The 12,888-nt window shown below is 41.5% G+C and overlaps 1 protein-coding gene and 1 pseudogene across 1 annotated transcript in view; both read left to right on the top strand.

The window, feature by feature from the left end:
• The window catches only part of PDK3 (pyruvate dehydrogenase kinase 3), a 72,991-nt gene that overhangs the window by 44,765 nt on the left and 15,338 nt on the right, over positions 1–12,888 (top strand). The window contains exons 7-10 of the mRNA XM_045876008.3: positions 7,649–7,725; positions 9,039–9,140; positions 9,521–9,631; positions 12,488–12,601. Of these exons, the coding sequence (XP_045731964.1) occupies positions 7,649–7,725; positions 9,039–9,140; positions 9,521–9,631; positions 12,488–12,601 (404 nt within the window). The remainder of the gene's footprint in view (positions 1–7,648; positions 7,726–9,038; positions 9,141–9,520; positions 9,632–12,487; positions 12,602–12,888) is intronic.
• Positions 387–1,470, top strand: LOC123845126 (large ribosomal subunit protein eL19-like; annotated as a pseudogene).

The following is a 12,888-nucleotide window of genomic DNA, read 5'->3' on the forward strand; positions in this document are numbered from 1 at the left end:
AAAATGCTAGCAATGTCCTTTCTCTTGGCCCAGTAAATTAAAATTCAGTAATGGTCATATTCTTTGGTCTGGTAAATTAAACTTCAGAAAATTTATTATGAGAAAATAAAAGTGTACACAGATGTATGTACAAGAATAACAATCACAGTGGTTTTCTTAAACAGAAAAATTAGAAAACAACCCATGTTTTCCACAATAGAAGATTATTTAAATAAATTGTGGAACGTCCATAGGATAGAATACAAGCAGCCATTCAAAATAATGCTTTAAAAGAATATTGAATGTATGGAAAAAGTTGAGTTTTTTTTTTTTTTTAAGATTTTATTTATTTATTTGAGAGAGAGAATGAGATAGAGAGAGCATGAGAGGGGGAGGGTCAGAGGGAGAAGCAGACCCCCCGCCGAGCAGGGAGCCCGATGCGGGACTCGATCCCAGGACTCCAGGATCATGACCTGAGCCGAAGGCAGTCGCTTAACCAACTGAGCCACCCAGGTGCCGCAAAAGTTGAGTTTTTTTAAACACAGGCTATCAAAGTTTGTAGTGGCGCAAGTTCAGTGGAAAATATCTTGAAGCAGATTGATAGCACCAAAATACAAACAACAGCTTTCTGGATTACAGGGTTATAGCTGATTGTTATCTTAGTCATATGATTCTGTATTTATTTGCATGTTACCTTTATTTATTTGTAAGTTATAAGAGAGACATGCTCGTTGGAAAAATACGAACAATACAGAATGTAGAGTAAGAAGTGAAAGTCGCCTTTACTTTCGGCGCTGCGGCCGCAGCTATGAGTACGCTCAGGCTTCAGAAGAGGCTTGCCTCCAGTGCCCTCCGCTGTGGCAAAAAGAAGGTCTGGTTGGATCCCAGCGAGACCAATGAAATCACCAGTGCCAACTGCCGTCAGCAGATCTGAAAACTGATCAAAGATGGGCTGATCCATCCGGAAGCCTGTGACTGTCCATTCCCGGGCTCGGTGCCGTAAAAACACTTGGGCCCACCAGGGGGGCAGACATATGGGCACTGGGGTAAGAGAAAAGGTCCTGCCAATGCTTGAATGCCTGAGAAGGTAAGCCAGATGAGAATTCTGCGCCGGCTGCTCAGAAGATACCGTGAATCTAAGAAGATTGACAGCCACGTGTATCACAGCGTGTACCTGAAAGTGAAGGGTAACGTGTTCAAGAACAAGCAGATTCTCATGGAACACATCCACAAGCTGAAGGCCGACAAGGCTCGCGAGAAGCTTCTGGCTGACCAGGCTGAGGCCCGCAGATCTAAGACCAAGGAGGCTCACAAGCGCCGTGAAGAGCAGCTCCAGGCCAAGAAGGAGGAAATCATCAAGACACTCAAGGAGGAAGAGACGAAGAAATAAAACTCCCTCTCTTTTGTCTGTGCATAGTGGCCTCGGCAGTAACACAGATCAGTTATTCAATAAAACCAACCTTTATCTGCCAAAAAAAAAAAAAAAAAGAAGTGAAAGTCTCCTTACTCTCTCAGGACCATATAGAGCTTTGTTTTTTTACGTAAATGGGGTTGAAACTATACATGTTCTATAACTGGTATTCTTGACCTTGCCTTGAAGATCTTTGCATGTATTAATGTCATGTAGAGATTATCCACGGTGTAGATTGCCATTATTTAGTCATTTACCATTGAGCGGACATTTAGGATTTCTAATTTTCCCATATTGTTTACAATGAACAGTGAAGGGTGTGTCCGTGTCTGGAGGGTGGGAGAATTGTGAACATGTGGAAGCATTTCTGTAGGTTGGGTCCCTAGAAGTGGAATGACTGAATCTTACATATGGTGTGGGCATTTACAATTAAAGATAAACCAAATTCCCTCTCAAAAAGATGCCAAAAATGTATTTTGCTTATAATGAGATCAACATGTGAAAAGACGTGAGACTGTTATAGGACAGTTGCCCCTACATTCTACTAGAAGGTATGGAATCTGAGCTGCTTTCTAAATCTGTTGGGTTCTCTGAGAAGAGTTGTGCCCATATTTTGGATCCATACACTGCCAGAAGTGAATGCACTTCGCTTGAGTGTTCCTGAGTAGAAGCGTCTCAGTCTTCTCTCTTCTTCATACCGGCTAAGCGAGGCCTGACCTCACCGTGCACATTTCTTTGCCAAACACGGAACTTAAATTCGCAGGTAGTAACCAATTGCTCTTTTGCGTGGATGGCAGCCTGAGTCACTGTAAAGGCCAGAGCAGACGCTTAACCACTGAGCCACCCAGGTGCCCCTCGGGGAGCACTTTTTTAAGAAATGCGGAATCACTGCTGTTATTGACAGCCAGAAGACAAGGCTTCGTGAGCCCCCTCTCCCATCACTAAGATAAATGAATGCTGCTGGTTATAGGCAGTCTCTAGGTTCCTGTTGCTCTGGGCAATGTGTTTATGATTTCTCGTTACGATTTTCTGAATGTCAGATCTCTTTGGGGACATGGCTAAGGGCTGTGGTTCAGCTCTAACAAGTCCCGTGGGAGAGATGCAGGTCAGAGGTTGGTCCTGAACACCTTAAGCAGATGTCACTTTATAGAGAGTGGGTGTTTCCCACAGCGTGTCGCCTATCTCAGCTTCCCTGGAAGGAAATCCATTAGATCCAGATTCCCATGGACTCCTTTTCAGAGCCCGCGTGAACTAGCAGAGCTGCTGCTTTCACGTTGCTTCCATTACCCAACGGGCGCCTTGAACAGGCGTGAGTAACACTGCCCTCTGCTCTGCACTTGAGAGCAGTGAGGCTGCCGCTGGCCCGGGAGAACCTGTGGTGCTTCCTGAGAATCGTTCCATTAGTTTGACATATCATCTTGCGTTCTGAATCTTTGGGAGTTTTTTTCTTTGCCATTGTAGACCCCTGAGATAGTAGGAAATACGACTATGGAGAGCATACTACATGAACACCGTCAGTGTTTACCAGTCATCACTAGAATTCTGGATATTGGGAGCCAGCTCAAATGAGCTTCCTTTATTAGCCATTTGATAGCACTTAACAGGAGCATTAGAAATAACAGGTGTTTATCTTCTATCAGGTTTCAGATTTTTCTGACTCGTCCCCGATGGCAACCCACGTTGGTTTCTCCAGAGATAAGCATCCATCTTGTCACACTTGTTCTCATTTTAGCTTTCTGATTCTCCTGAGAAATCACTTGCCAAAACATTAAGCAAAGATACCTCTTTTTTTTTTTTTTTTTTTTTTTTTTTTTTTACCTGTTTTGGATCCTTGTGGTGAAGGTGATGCAGCATGGCTCAGAGGAATGGTGTGAGCTTTATAGCCAGCCAGGCAGTGGGAGGGAACACGACGAGCAACTTCCTTGTCTGTAAGATCACCTCGTGTGGTGATAAAAGGATACTGTTTCTAGGGCCTTAAATACCGCACCAGACACAAACTGGGTATTTTTAAAAGGGTGGCTACTGGAAGTCAGGGTTGACTTGGGAATGATAAGCCTTATGGTTACTACTTGCATTTCTTCACCATTTCTAGATTAGTCTTTCCTGTCAAGAGGTTCATTCATACCTCTGGGTTTGGTGTGCAACATGAAAACTTCAAGTCAGGGGCGCCTGGGTGGCTCAGTCATTTAAGCGTCTGCCTTCAGCTCAGGTCATGGTCTCAGGGTCCTGGGGTCAAGCCCCGCATCGGGCTCCCTGCTCCACGGGAAGCCTGCTTCTCCCTCTCCCACTCCCCCTGCTTGTGTTCCCTCTCTCGCTTTATCTCTCTCTGTCAAATAAATAAATAAAATATTTTTTAAAAAAAGAAAGAGGGTTCACAGAAAAGGTGTGTATCTATCCTGGGGTCTTTGATTTCTAGTTTCCCTATATTGGATACTTTTGTGGGTATTTTCAGTTAACGGGTTCTATACAACAGTTGAAAAGCCATTGCTGGTAGTCCTGTTAACACCATAAAGTTAATCTTTTAGTAATGATACTAGCCAACATTTATTGACTACTTACGTTGTGGCGGGCTCTTTGTAAACTAGGTTATCACTATTATCCCATTTAATCCTTATATTAACCCAATGAGATATGTATTGTGCCCATTTCAGATATGGAACACTGAGGCTCAGATGTTTTAAATACCTATTAGTGTGTCTATTAAATGCCAGAATCAGGAATTAATCCCAGTATAACTTTGAACCATATTGTGTACTGTTTCTAATAGCCTTATCCATTGACTTTGGGACTCGATTAATCATCTCGAAGTGCCCAGCTACCTTTTCTCTTAAATGCATTTCTTTTCTGCTTAGCCTCTAGTTTTTTCATTCTTATAGGAGAACTGTCCTATAAGATTCCAAATAAAATTCTTTGTATCCCATGTGGAGTTTTGTTGGTATTTATTAAATGTTGTTTCAGCTAATGGTTTTTGAAGCAATGACTGTAAAATAGACTTGATTATTTCTTGAGTCTTGAGCATGAAAAACCTGGGCCATTTTTTTCCATTTACTTTTAAAAATGTACCCTTAGATGGAAAATTTATATTGCATTTGTGCTCTATTTTAGAAAGTTAATAAACATCTATTAAGGGTCCACTACATAAAAGTCGTTGGACCCAGGATTAGGTTAAGAGTCATGGACAAAAGCATTGGACTTGGTTTTAAAAGGAAGGAAAGACATCTAACCTGTAATGTTCCCAAAGAAAATAAAAGTACAAGTAATTGAGTAAGCCTACAGATGACTCCTAGAGAATGTTGGTTCAAGTGAAAAGAAAAAATCAAAGATTAGATCTGGAAAAAGATTTGGAGTGAAAGGTTGAATTCAGAAGGCTGTTTATATAACTAATCATGCCTTTTGGTACAAGATAGCCTGAGTGTTCAACTTGTTCCTGGGGATCCATTAAAATGACAATAAAGGAATACAAAGAAAAACAGCAAAGAAACCAGGGGCAGTCATCAGTGGACCACTGATCCTACCTCCTGCCGGAAGGTAAACCGATGGAAGTCTGCTGATTATGGACTGAGCAGAAGAAGCCACAAAGGAGAGGCTGCAGCAAAGATGGGGGGACCCTGGGAGAAGAGCCAGTAGGTGCAAAGCATTGGAAAGGGAAGCCAAAAGGTGGGGGTCAGTTGAAAGCTGGTCTAAGGCAGAGCACCGGTGGGCTTGGGCTGTGTTCTGCCTATAGTCAGTCACAAGCATTTTTCCTGGGGCAGAAATTAAAATCAGAGTACTTTCTTCAAGAATAACCTTGGAAAAAGTGGGGCTGTTCACGTACCTATTGTTAGCCCAAAGTAAAGCCCTCTTCATTGAGAATTTGGGGCACCCTCCGGTCAGAAGCCAGCTTTCTGTCTGCCCATCCTAAAGTCACTTGAGAAGTCTTGACCAGATACGCAGGGCTCCAGGTCAGCCTTCTCCTTTAGTTGAGGGCCCCAGGAGGAAATGAACACCAGCTCCCTCAAATGATTCATCCAGTTCCTCATTCTTCAACAAGAATATTACTACCAAGGTCTATCAGACCTCGGGCAACACCCAGCAGCGTGAGGAAAACCTGACTAGCATTAAACTTACCAGCTGCACTGCAATGGCCAGGAGACTATCTCTCCCCCAGCCCCTGCCCCCGCTTTCTAAAGTCTGAGAGAAAATGATTTTGAATGCAGAATTTTGTGCTAAGCCAAACCTTCAAGTGAGTCAGAAGTGTAAGGATTGAGAAATGTATTTCCCAAGGGCACCTTTCTGAGGTAGGCTACTTGACTGACTTGATGGTGTATATAATATGGACATAAGAAATAGTGAAGAACATACTAGAACTTCATTCAAAAACAGTTTGAAAATGATGGCTATGCAGCATGTTTGGAAGGCAATTCTAATTTGAAAAATCTTAAAGAATGAAATGGATACCATGCACTAGAATAGAAGCTGGAAGATCTTAGTGATACAGTGCGGAGAGCATGTTTCTTGTCCAGTTACCCAAGAGGAAGGGTAGTTAGAAGATCCAGGAAACAAAACTGTAAGAAGGACACAGTCCAGATATTCAGTAACCTAAAAAAAGGGTAGCATGATTTTGAGATTTGGGTGGAGGATTAAGAGAATCCATTTCACCTTAAGGTCGAGAACATTCTTCTTCATGTCACTCATGAAACGTCATTGGAATCACAGGGAAGGAAATATTGTTCAACTACACTGTCCTGGCTGCTCTGCAGTGATCCATATTTACCTAGTTATGATGTTCCCAACACTGTCAATTTTCAGCCTTTTTAAAAAAAGATTTTATTTGAACGGGAGAGAGCATGAGTGGGGGCGGGGAGGGGCGGAGGGATAAGCAGACTCCCCACTGAGTGCAGAGCCTGATGCGGGGCTCCATCCCAGGACCTGAGCCGAAGGCAGATGCTTAACCGACTGAGCCATCCAGGCGCCCCTCAATTTTCAGCTTTTGAAAAAAAAAAACAAACCTATAGACAGAGTACAGAAGAGTTCATTAGGCTTGCAGACCAGAATGGAAATACTATCAACCAAAAGACTAAATACTAAAAGACTAAAGCAGAAATAGTAGCAAGTGGCTACCTCCGAGTGCAGACTGGGGGATGAGATGGGAAATGGTAGAAGGACTTTTACTTTTTTAGAAATTTCATTTCTTTATTTATTTTACTGAATAATTTCAAAAGTAATCATCAAGGAGTTCAGGATTCAGAGTCAGAAACTCTTGGTTCAGTTGTCCCATTTCAGGGCCTTCTGTTTAAGCAGGCAAGTCACATAACCTTTGCACAGCCCGTGTCCTCGCCTATAACCCACCTTCCCTGTGAGCCACACTGTAGTGTCATGAGGATTCACTTGGATAATGCATATGTAAGCTTTTCATCAACTGCTAAGAGCCTAACAAATGTTTACTTTATATCCCTGTTACTTACTTTATTGAAGGAAGTAGTTAGGTCAGGTCGAAAATTATAACATGGGTGACTATGTCTCTGTTCTACTGGAGGATGTTCATGTAGTTTCAGTCTTTTAAGTGATTTGGGGTCATGAGGAGGAAGGACCAAATTATCCACCATCTACTCTATAGCCCACGCTGTTCTTAGTGCCTGACATGGGATTCAGTGTTTCTCGTATTTTCCCCCGGAGATCCCTGATGCAAGGAGAAAGGGCTTTGGGTCTCTGGAGGGCATGATTGCGGGTGGGGGTGGGGGGGTTGTCTGCTAGCTACTAGTAGAAAAGTTATGTGAACCTTAAATTCTACTCTATAATATGTCTTGTTTGTTGAAATTGGACAGAAGTTAACATTGCTCCTTAGTCTAGTCTGCCAAAAAGATGCGCCCCTTTCCCTCTGTGGCTTCACATTCCCCATGATGACCACTGGGGTCACCACTGGGGGTGGTGTCCCCGAATTTGAAAAACACTGAGCGATATTTAGATGACTTATATAATGCTCAGAATATTACGACATACGTGATAATATTCCAATTTTGCTCAGCCAAGGTTCAGAGAGATTGAGTAACCTGCCCAAGGTCACATGGCTGGTAAGTGAAGGAGCCAGATTTCTCCCTGGGTTTGTTGGACTTCCAAGCATTTGCTTTTGCTCAGCCCTGCCTTTAGAGATGGAAACCTAAATTAGCCTTTCGTGTAGAGTTCTTTTTTATGTACTTGGAAAATAGAATGCCAGCCACATTCTTGACTTTCTGATAGTTTTGGTCCTTATTCATTGATGGTCTTTGTGTCTGTTTTCAGCCAAAGCTCCAGACAAACCTATTCAGGTAGTTTATGTGCCCTCACACCTGTTTCACATGCTATTTGAGTTGTTCAAGGTAAGTGGAATTTAAAAACACGGAAAGAAGTCTTCATTTTAAATTACTTTGATTCAGGGCATAATGGATTCATTAGATTAGCATAAGAAAAAGGTTTTGCATAACCATTTTAAAACTTCTATTTCTGATACCCTGTGGGTTTTATAATTTGTACATTATGAGATGAAAAATTGCTGTGTATGGTATAGTTTTCGTGAATATTAGTACATATTGATTTTGAAGCTTAATTGTACTGTGGTGATTTTATGTAAAAATCCATACTGTTTGTTCTTCAGTTATGAGATTAGAGATGCTTTTTAGTTTCCAAACCTGGCAAAGGCTTTATTGATGGTAGCCAGATCAAAATAAATACGTGTGTTTGCATATTTATGTTTGTGAACATTAAGCACGTTGGTGCGTCAACAGTTGTTTTCCTACCGAGAGACCCCATAACCCTTTAAGTATTTGAGTCCATTCAGAAGCTCTGATGGAAGCAGAGGGGAAAGATGGTGAGGGGCTGGACCAAAAAGAGGGACCCCCCCAAAAAAAGAACAAAACCTCTTTAGACTCTCTATAGCTTAGCTGTTGCTTTTGTTAATCAGTAGCTCATGGCATTTCTAAGAGCAGTATTATAGGCACAAGGTGTTTAAGCTACAATTTCATTTCTTCCGATGTGTAAAACCCTAAATTGAACACCTGAAAAATCAGTTATGCTGATTTGCTTCCCAAAATTATAATGTCACTGATGTAACACTTTAAGGTTGAGATGGGCATTCAATTGTGAACTTTCTCTTCAACAGCTGTGGCTTTTTCAGAATTTCTTTTTAACTGACATTGCTTCTGCGTTGTTTTTTTTTTTTTTTTTTCCAGCCAAATGATTAATTTCTGTGGGAAGCATGAATACTCTCAGGTTTTCTGCCTTCTTTAGAGGAAAGGTGCTCTGTAAATGCAGACTGATAAGGATTTAAAGTGCATCAGTGAGCCTCTGCAGCCTCGTTACATGTGATAAAAACATTCCTCTTGGTTAAGGGTTGAATAACTGAAATACCCTAAGGCAAAAACAAAAAGAGAAAAGAAAGAAAAAAAAAAAACTTAGTGTGATAGATGGAAATAAAACTAGATGAAATCAAAATAAAGCATCGGGCAATTTTTCCGTGATCCAAACACACATTTAGCTAAGTTCTTTAGAGGAAAAAAAAAATGGTGTATAAATCCAACTAATATTTGTTCCACAAAAGCGTTATTGTGTAATAAGTAATCCTGTGCTAGTTTCTTTTTTTAAATTGTGGTTTGTGAGTCAATGGTATGCTACAAAAAAAGTCTTATTATTTCAGAACTCAATGAGAGCGACAGTTGAACTATATGAAGACAGAAAAGAAGCCTACCCGTCTGTTAAAACCCTTGTTACTCTGGGTAAAGAAGACTTGTCCATTAAGGTAACGGCTTTATTTGCACATATACTTTATCAGTTAATTTAATAGTAACCCAGACCTTGAGGAATCTGAGGGAAGAGAAGAAAATGGACCCTGAATGTCTTATTTGTATGAACGACGTTAGATCTTTAGCTTGTTACCTCATTTAAACTTATCAGAGCCCTATTTTTCAGGGAGTTGAACAAGACCTCGGCCCAAGTCTGTCGGATTCTAGTGCCCTTCCCTGCCTCCTTTGTTTTAGGTTGTTCACAGTGGAACCATATTTCCCTGGGGGTTCAAAGCCCTTGTACATTTTAGAGTTACCTGGTATGTACTTTAATGAACTTCCTGCTTCGTACTAAGTATACATTGACTTTTTAAAAAAACCATTTTGTACATTACAGATAAGTGACCTAGGTGGTGGTGTCCCACTTCGAAAAATAGACCGTCTTTTTAACTACATGTATTCAACTGCTCCTAGACCTAGCCTGGAGCCTACAAGAGCCGCCCCTCTGGTAAGCATCTTAAAGTGCTGCTTAAGGAAAGACCATTAACACAAGAAGGGCCTCCAGCAGAGCGGTCTTTCTCCCTGGCTCCTTGCCCTAATGTTTCCTGCATGATTTGGAGGACTGCTACTTTCTTTGTGAATCCTTTGGACTTAGATTTTCTAATTTTGTCTAAGAAACACTCAGAGCTGAGTACCTCACTTCCTAATGTAGAGAAAAAGCACTTCCCTTTGGTTCCGACTGCTGCGGAAGCACCATTCCCCGCCTGGTGCTACCCTCGGAGGGGGTAGAAGGTTAATAGCTGGCGAGCAAAGTTGCCGCAGAATGCTTACGGCTGCCGCGTGGTCCTGGGCACTTGGGCACTGCGTACTGTGGAGACCCATATCACCCCGGGGCCTTTGAACTTGCCCCACCACATCTGTTTATGTAATTAGAATGTTAGATTATGAACACACTAAATTTTGTATAGTAAACAGCATAAGGAGGGAACATATAGGTAGCGTATGCATTTTCTGAGCCCTTTCTGTCTGGGCTCTATTAGGCAGTGAGAAAAGCCTCAGGTTACCATGGCAGCATTTAGATCCTGCTAGGGCCACACTTTGTTCCCCTGCTGAGTGTTTCTAATTGACAAACAACAATTGAACCCTTTGTCATTAAACACAGCAACATATCTATCAGTCTGCAAAATGGTTGAGGGTGCAAATTAAGTTTCATTTTCAAGTCCTACCTGACTGATAAGCACGTGAGATTATATTTTATTTGTATGAATAAAATCCAACACTTTGCATCATTTATTCGAGACAGAGTTTGTTAACTCAACATGTTGAAAATGGAGAAGTCATTTTTATAGGAGTCAAGAAAATTCTTGAAAGATCAGTTTTGAAAGGCATTGCCTTCACCAGGTTCTGGTACCTACTTAAGTAAATGTAGAGAAAGCAAATCTGGAGCCTTCCCCAGTTGTTTGAAGGACTGTGGATCCTCTATTCCAGGTCTCAAGAGAGCAATTTGCGGACAGCTGTTCTATCATCTTCTTTTAAAAAATGAAACAATTGATGTAAGAGACCTTAAAATATTATGTATCTAACCTCCCATTTTATAGATGAGAAAATAAGGTTAGCGCCTTGCCCAAGGTCATTGCACTCACTAGGGCACAGCCGGCACTGGTCGTGTCCGCTTTCTTTCCCATGTCCCATACGGCCTCTCCTTCTGAAGAAAGGCTTCCACTAGCATCTGTCCCAGTTATCAACTGTATATATCCCCAACTCCTGTCAGATCCTTTGATACCCTGGGAAAACCTGGATGAACCTCACCCAATCCAAGTTAGAGACCCCTCTTCTGTGTTCTCACAGCTTACCTGTATCCTCACTCCCACGATGGTATTGGGTTCAGGCGTTCTCGACTGTTCCCTGGTAGACCTGAGGGCAGGCTCTGGGCCTTGCTGGAATATAAGAGGCGCATTTCCTTGGCCTCTTCCTAGAGTATTCTGGTTTCTTTGCTGTGGTGACCGCATTCATCAGCATGGATGTCTTGTCTCCACCACCGGCCATATTGTGCCAATACTAAAGCCCTGGAATGACAGTGCGCCCGGTCATACCCAACCCTTTGAGTTAGGCCCTGCCCTGAGGAAGGAATCTAGGAAAGATGTTTGCAAATGGTAGAAATCTATGTAACCTGGTAAAATTGTTGCCCTGTAGTAGCCATAATAGCAGCTTCCGTTTATTTACTTTTACTAGGTCTTAGGCACTGTGTCAAGACTTGACACTTGTTATATTATTTAATCCTCAGAGCAGCTTTGAGGGAAGCTTTTTATTAAATCTTCAGATGACAAAACAGTCTGAGAGAGGTTGAGTAAACTGCTCAGAGTGGATTTCTACTCAGGTCTCTGTGAGCCTAAAGCCCACGCAGCCTCTGCTCCACGAGCGCATTACCCCACTGCCTCCTCATTAACCTTGTCAGGGAATTCCATCAGAGGGGCCAAAGCTTGAGGCACTGAATCTGCCCCTCCACTCCAGACTTACTGAGATTATCTCAGTAAGTTCTTACTGTTCTTGTCAATATCTGAGACCTTTTCTTTTTTCAACAACCTGTTACATTCAGGGTTCTAGGACATGAAGATATAGGAGGGTTACTGGACTTGTTTTCTCGTCTCTAAACATATGTGATCTACCATACATCAAAATATTTCAGCATTCCCAGAACCTTAGGAAGTAGACTCTCAGGAAATGTTCTTTTCAGTGTAGCAGCCTGGGTACTGGTAGATTTGAACTCTTGTGCTACTCAATTTAATTTTCACTTCAGAGAGCAAGAAAATCTGATAATGGAACTTTGGGATGATGTGGTTTAGTTTTGTTACCAGTTCAAATTCCACTTGATTTGGAATTTGCTTTAAAAATGCCAACAGTTTACTTTAAAATGCTAAAAAAAAAAAAAAAAGCATTAGTCAAAATTTGGAGTATTTCTAATATTTTCCAAACATAAAAGAAGTGTTTTTGCGAAAATAGATTGTTTGCCCTAAATGAGTATACACATCATTGTAAAGGGTGGATCAATAATTTATTTGCTTTAAACCTGAATTAAGAATTCCTTTTAATTGGGGTGCCTGGGTGGCTCTGGCAGTTGGGCATCCAACTCTTGATTTTGGCTCATGATCTCAGGGTCCTGGGATCGGCCCTGCGTCAGGCTCCCCACTCAGGGGAGTCTGCTGAAGGATTCTCTCTCTCCCTTTCCTGCTCGTGCTCTCCCTTGCCCTCGCTCTCTAAATAAATAAATTTTTAAAAGAGAATTTTACTTTTCCTGAATAGTCCTCATACCAAGTATGTTAGCATTTGTGCATGTCTCATTGTATTAATTTTCTTTTCTCGATAGGCTGGATTTGGTTATGGCTTGCCAATTTCTCGTCTGTATGCTAGATATTTCCAAGGAGATCTAAAACTCTATTCCATGGAAGGAGTTGGTACAGATGCTGTCATTTATTTAAAGGTACTGTACTTTATTAGTCATATGAAGACATCTTTACTTTTGAAAGCTTTAAGTTCTAATAACTAATGGAGAATAGCCCTACATCATCTCTTAGATGCCATTTCAGATTTACTTCAGTTTTATGGGAAAACCAGGGTATGTCCTGCCCTTGATTTTATGCTCAGATATAGCAAAATACGAAACATGGAGATGTAAAAACTAAAATGCTGATTTTTAAAGCCGTGATTCTTACTTGTGATTTCTTTTAAATTGCATAAGCATTGACAGGACTAATCTAAAAGGAGACA

Source organism: Mirounga angustirostris, unplaced genomic scaffold (genome assembly GCF_029215605.1).
Source record: "Mirounga angustirostris isolate CCGP_5_RB_7025 unplaced genomic scaffold, mMirAng1.0.hap1 SCAF_11, whole genome shotgun sequence".
In the NCBI taxonomy this organism is placed as follows: Eukaryota; Metazoa; Chordata; class Mammalia; order Carnivora; family Phocidae; genus Mirounga; species Mirounga angustirostris.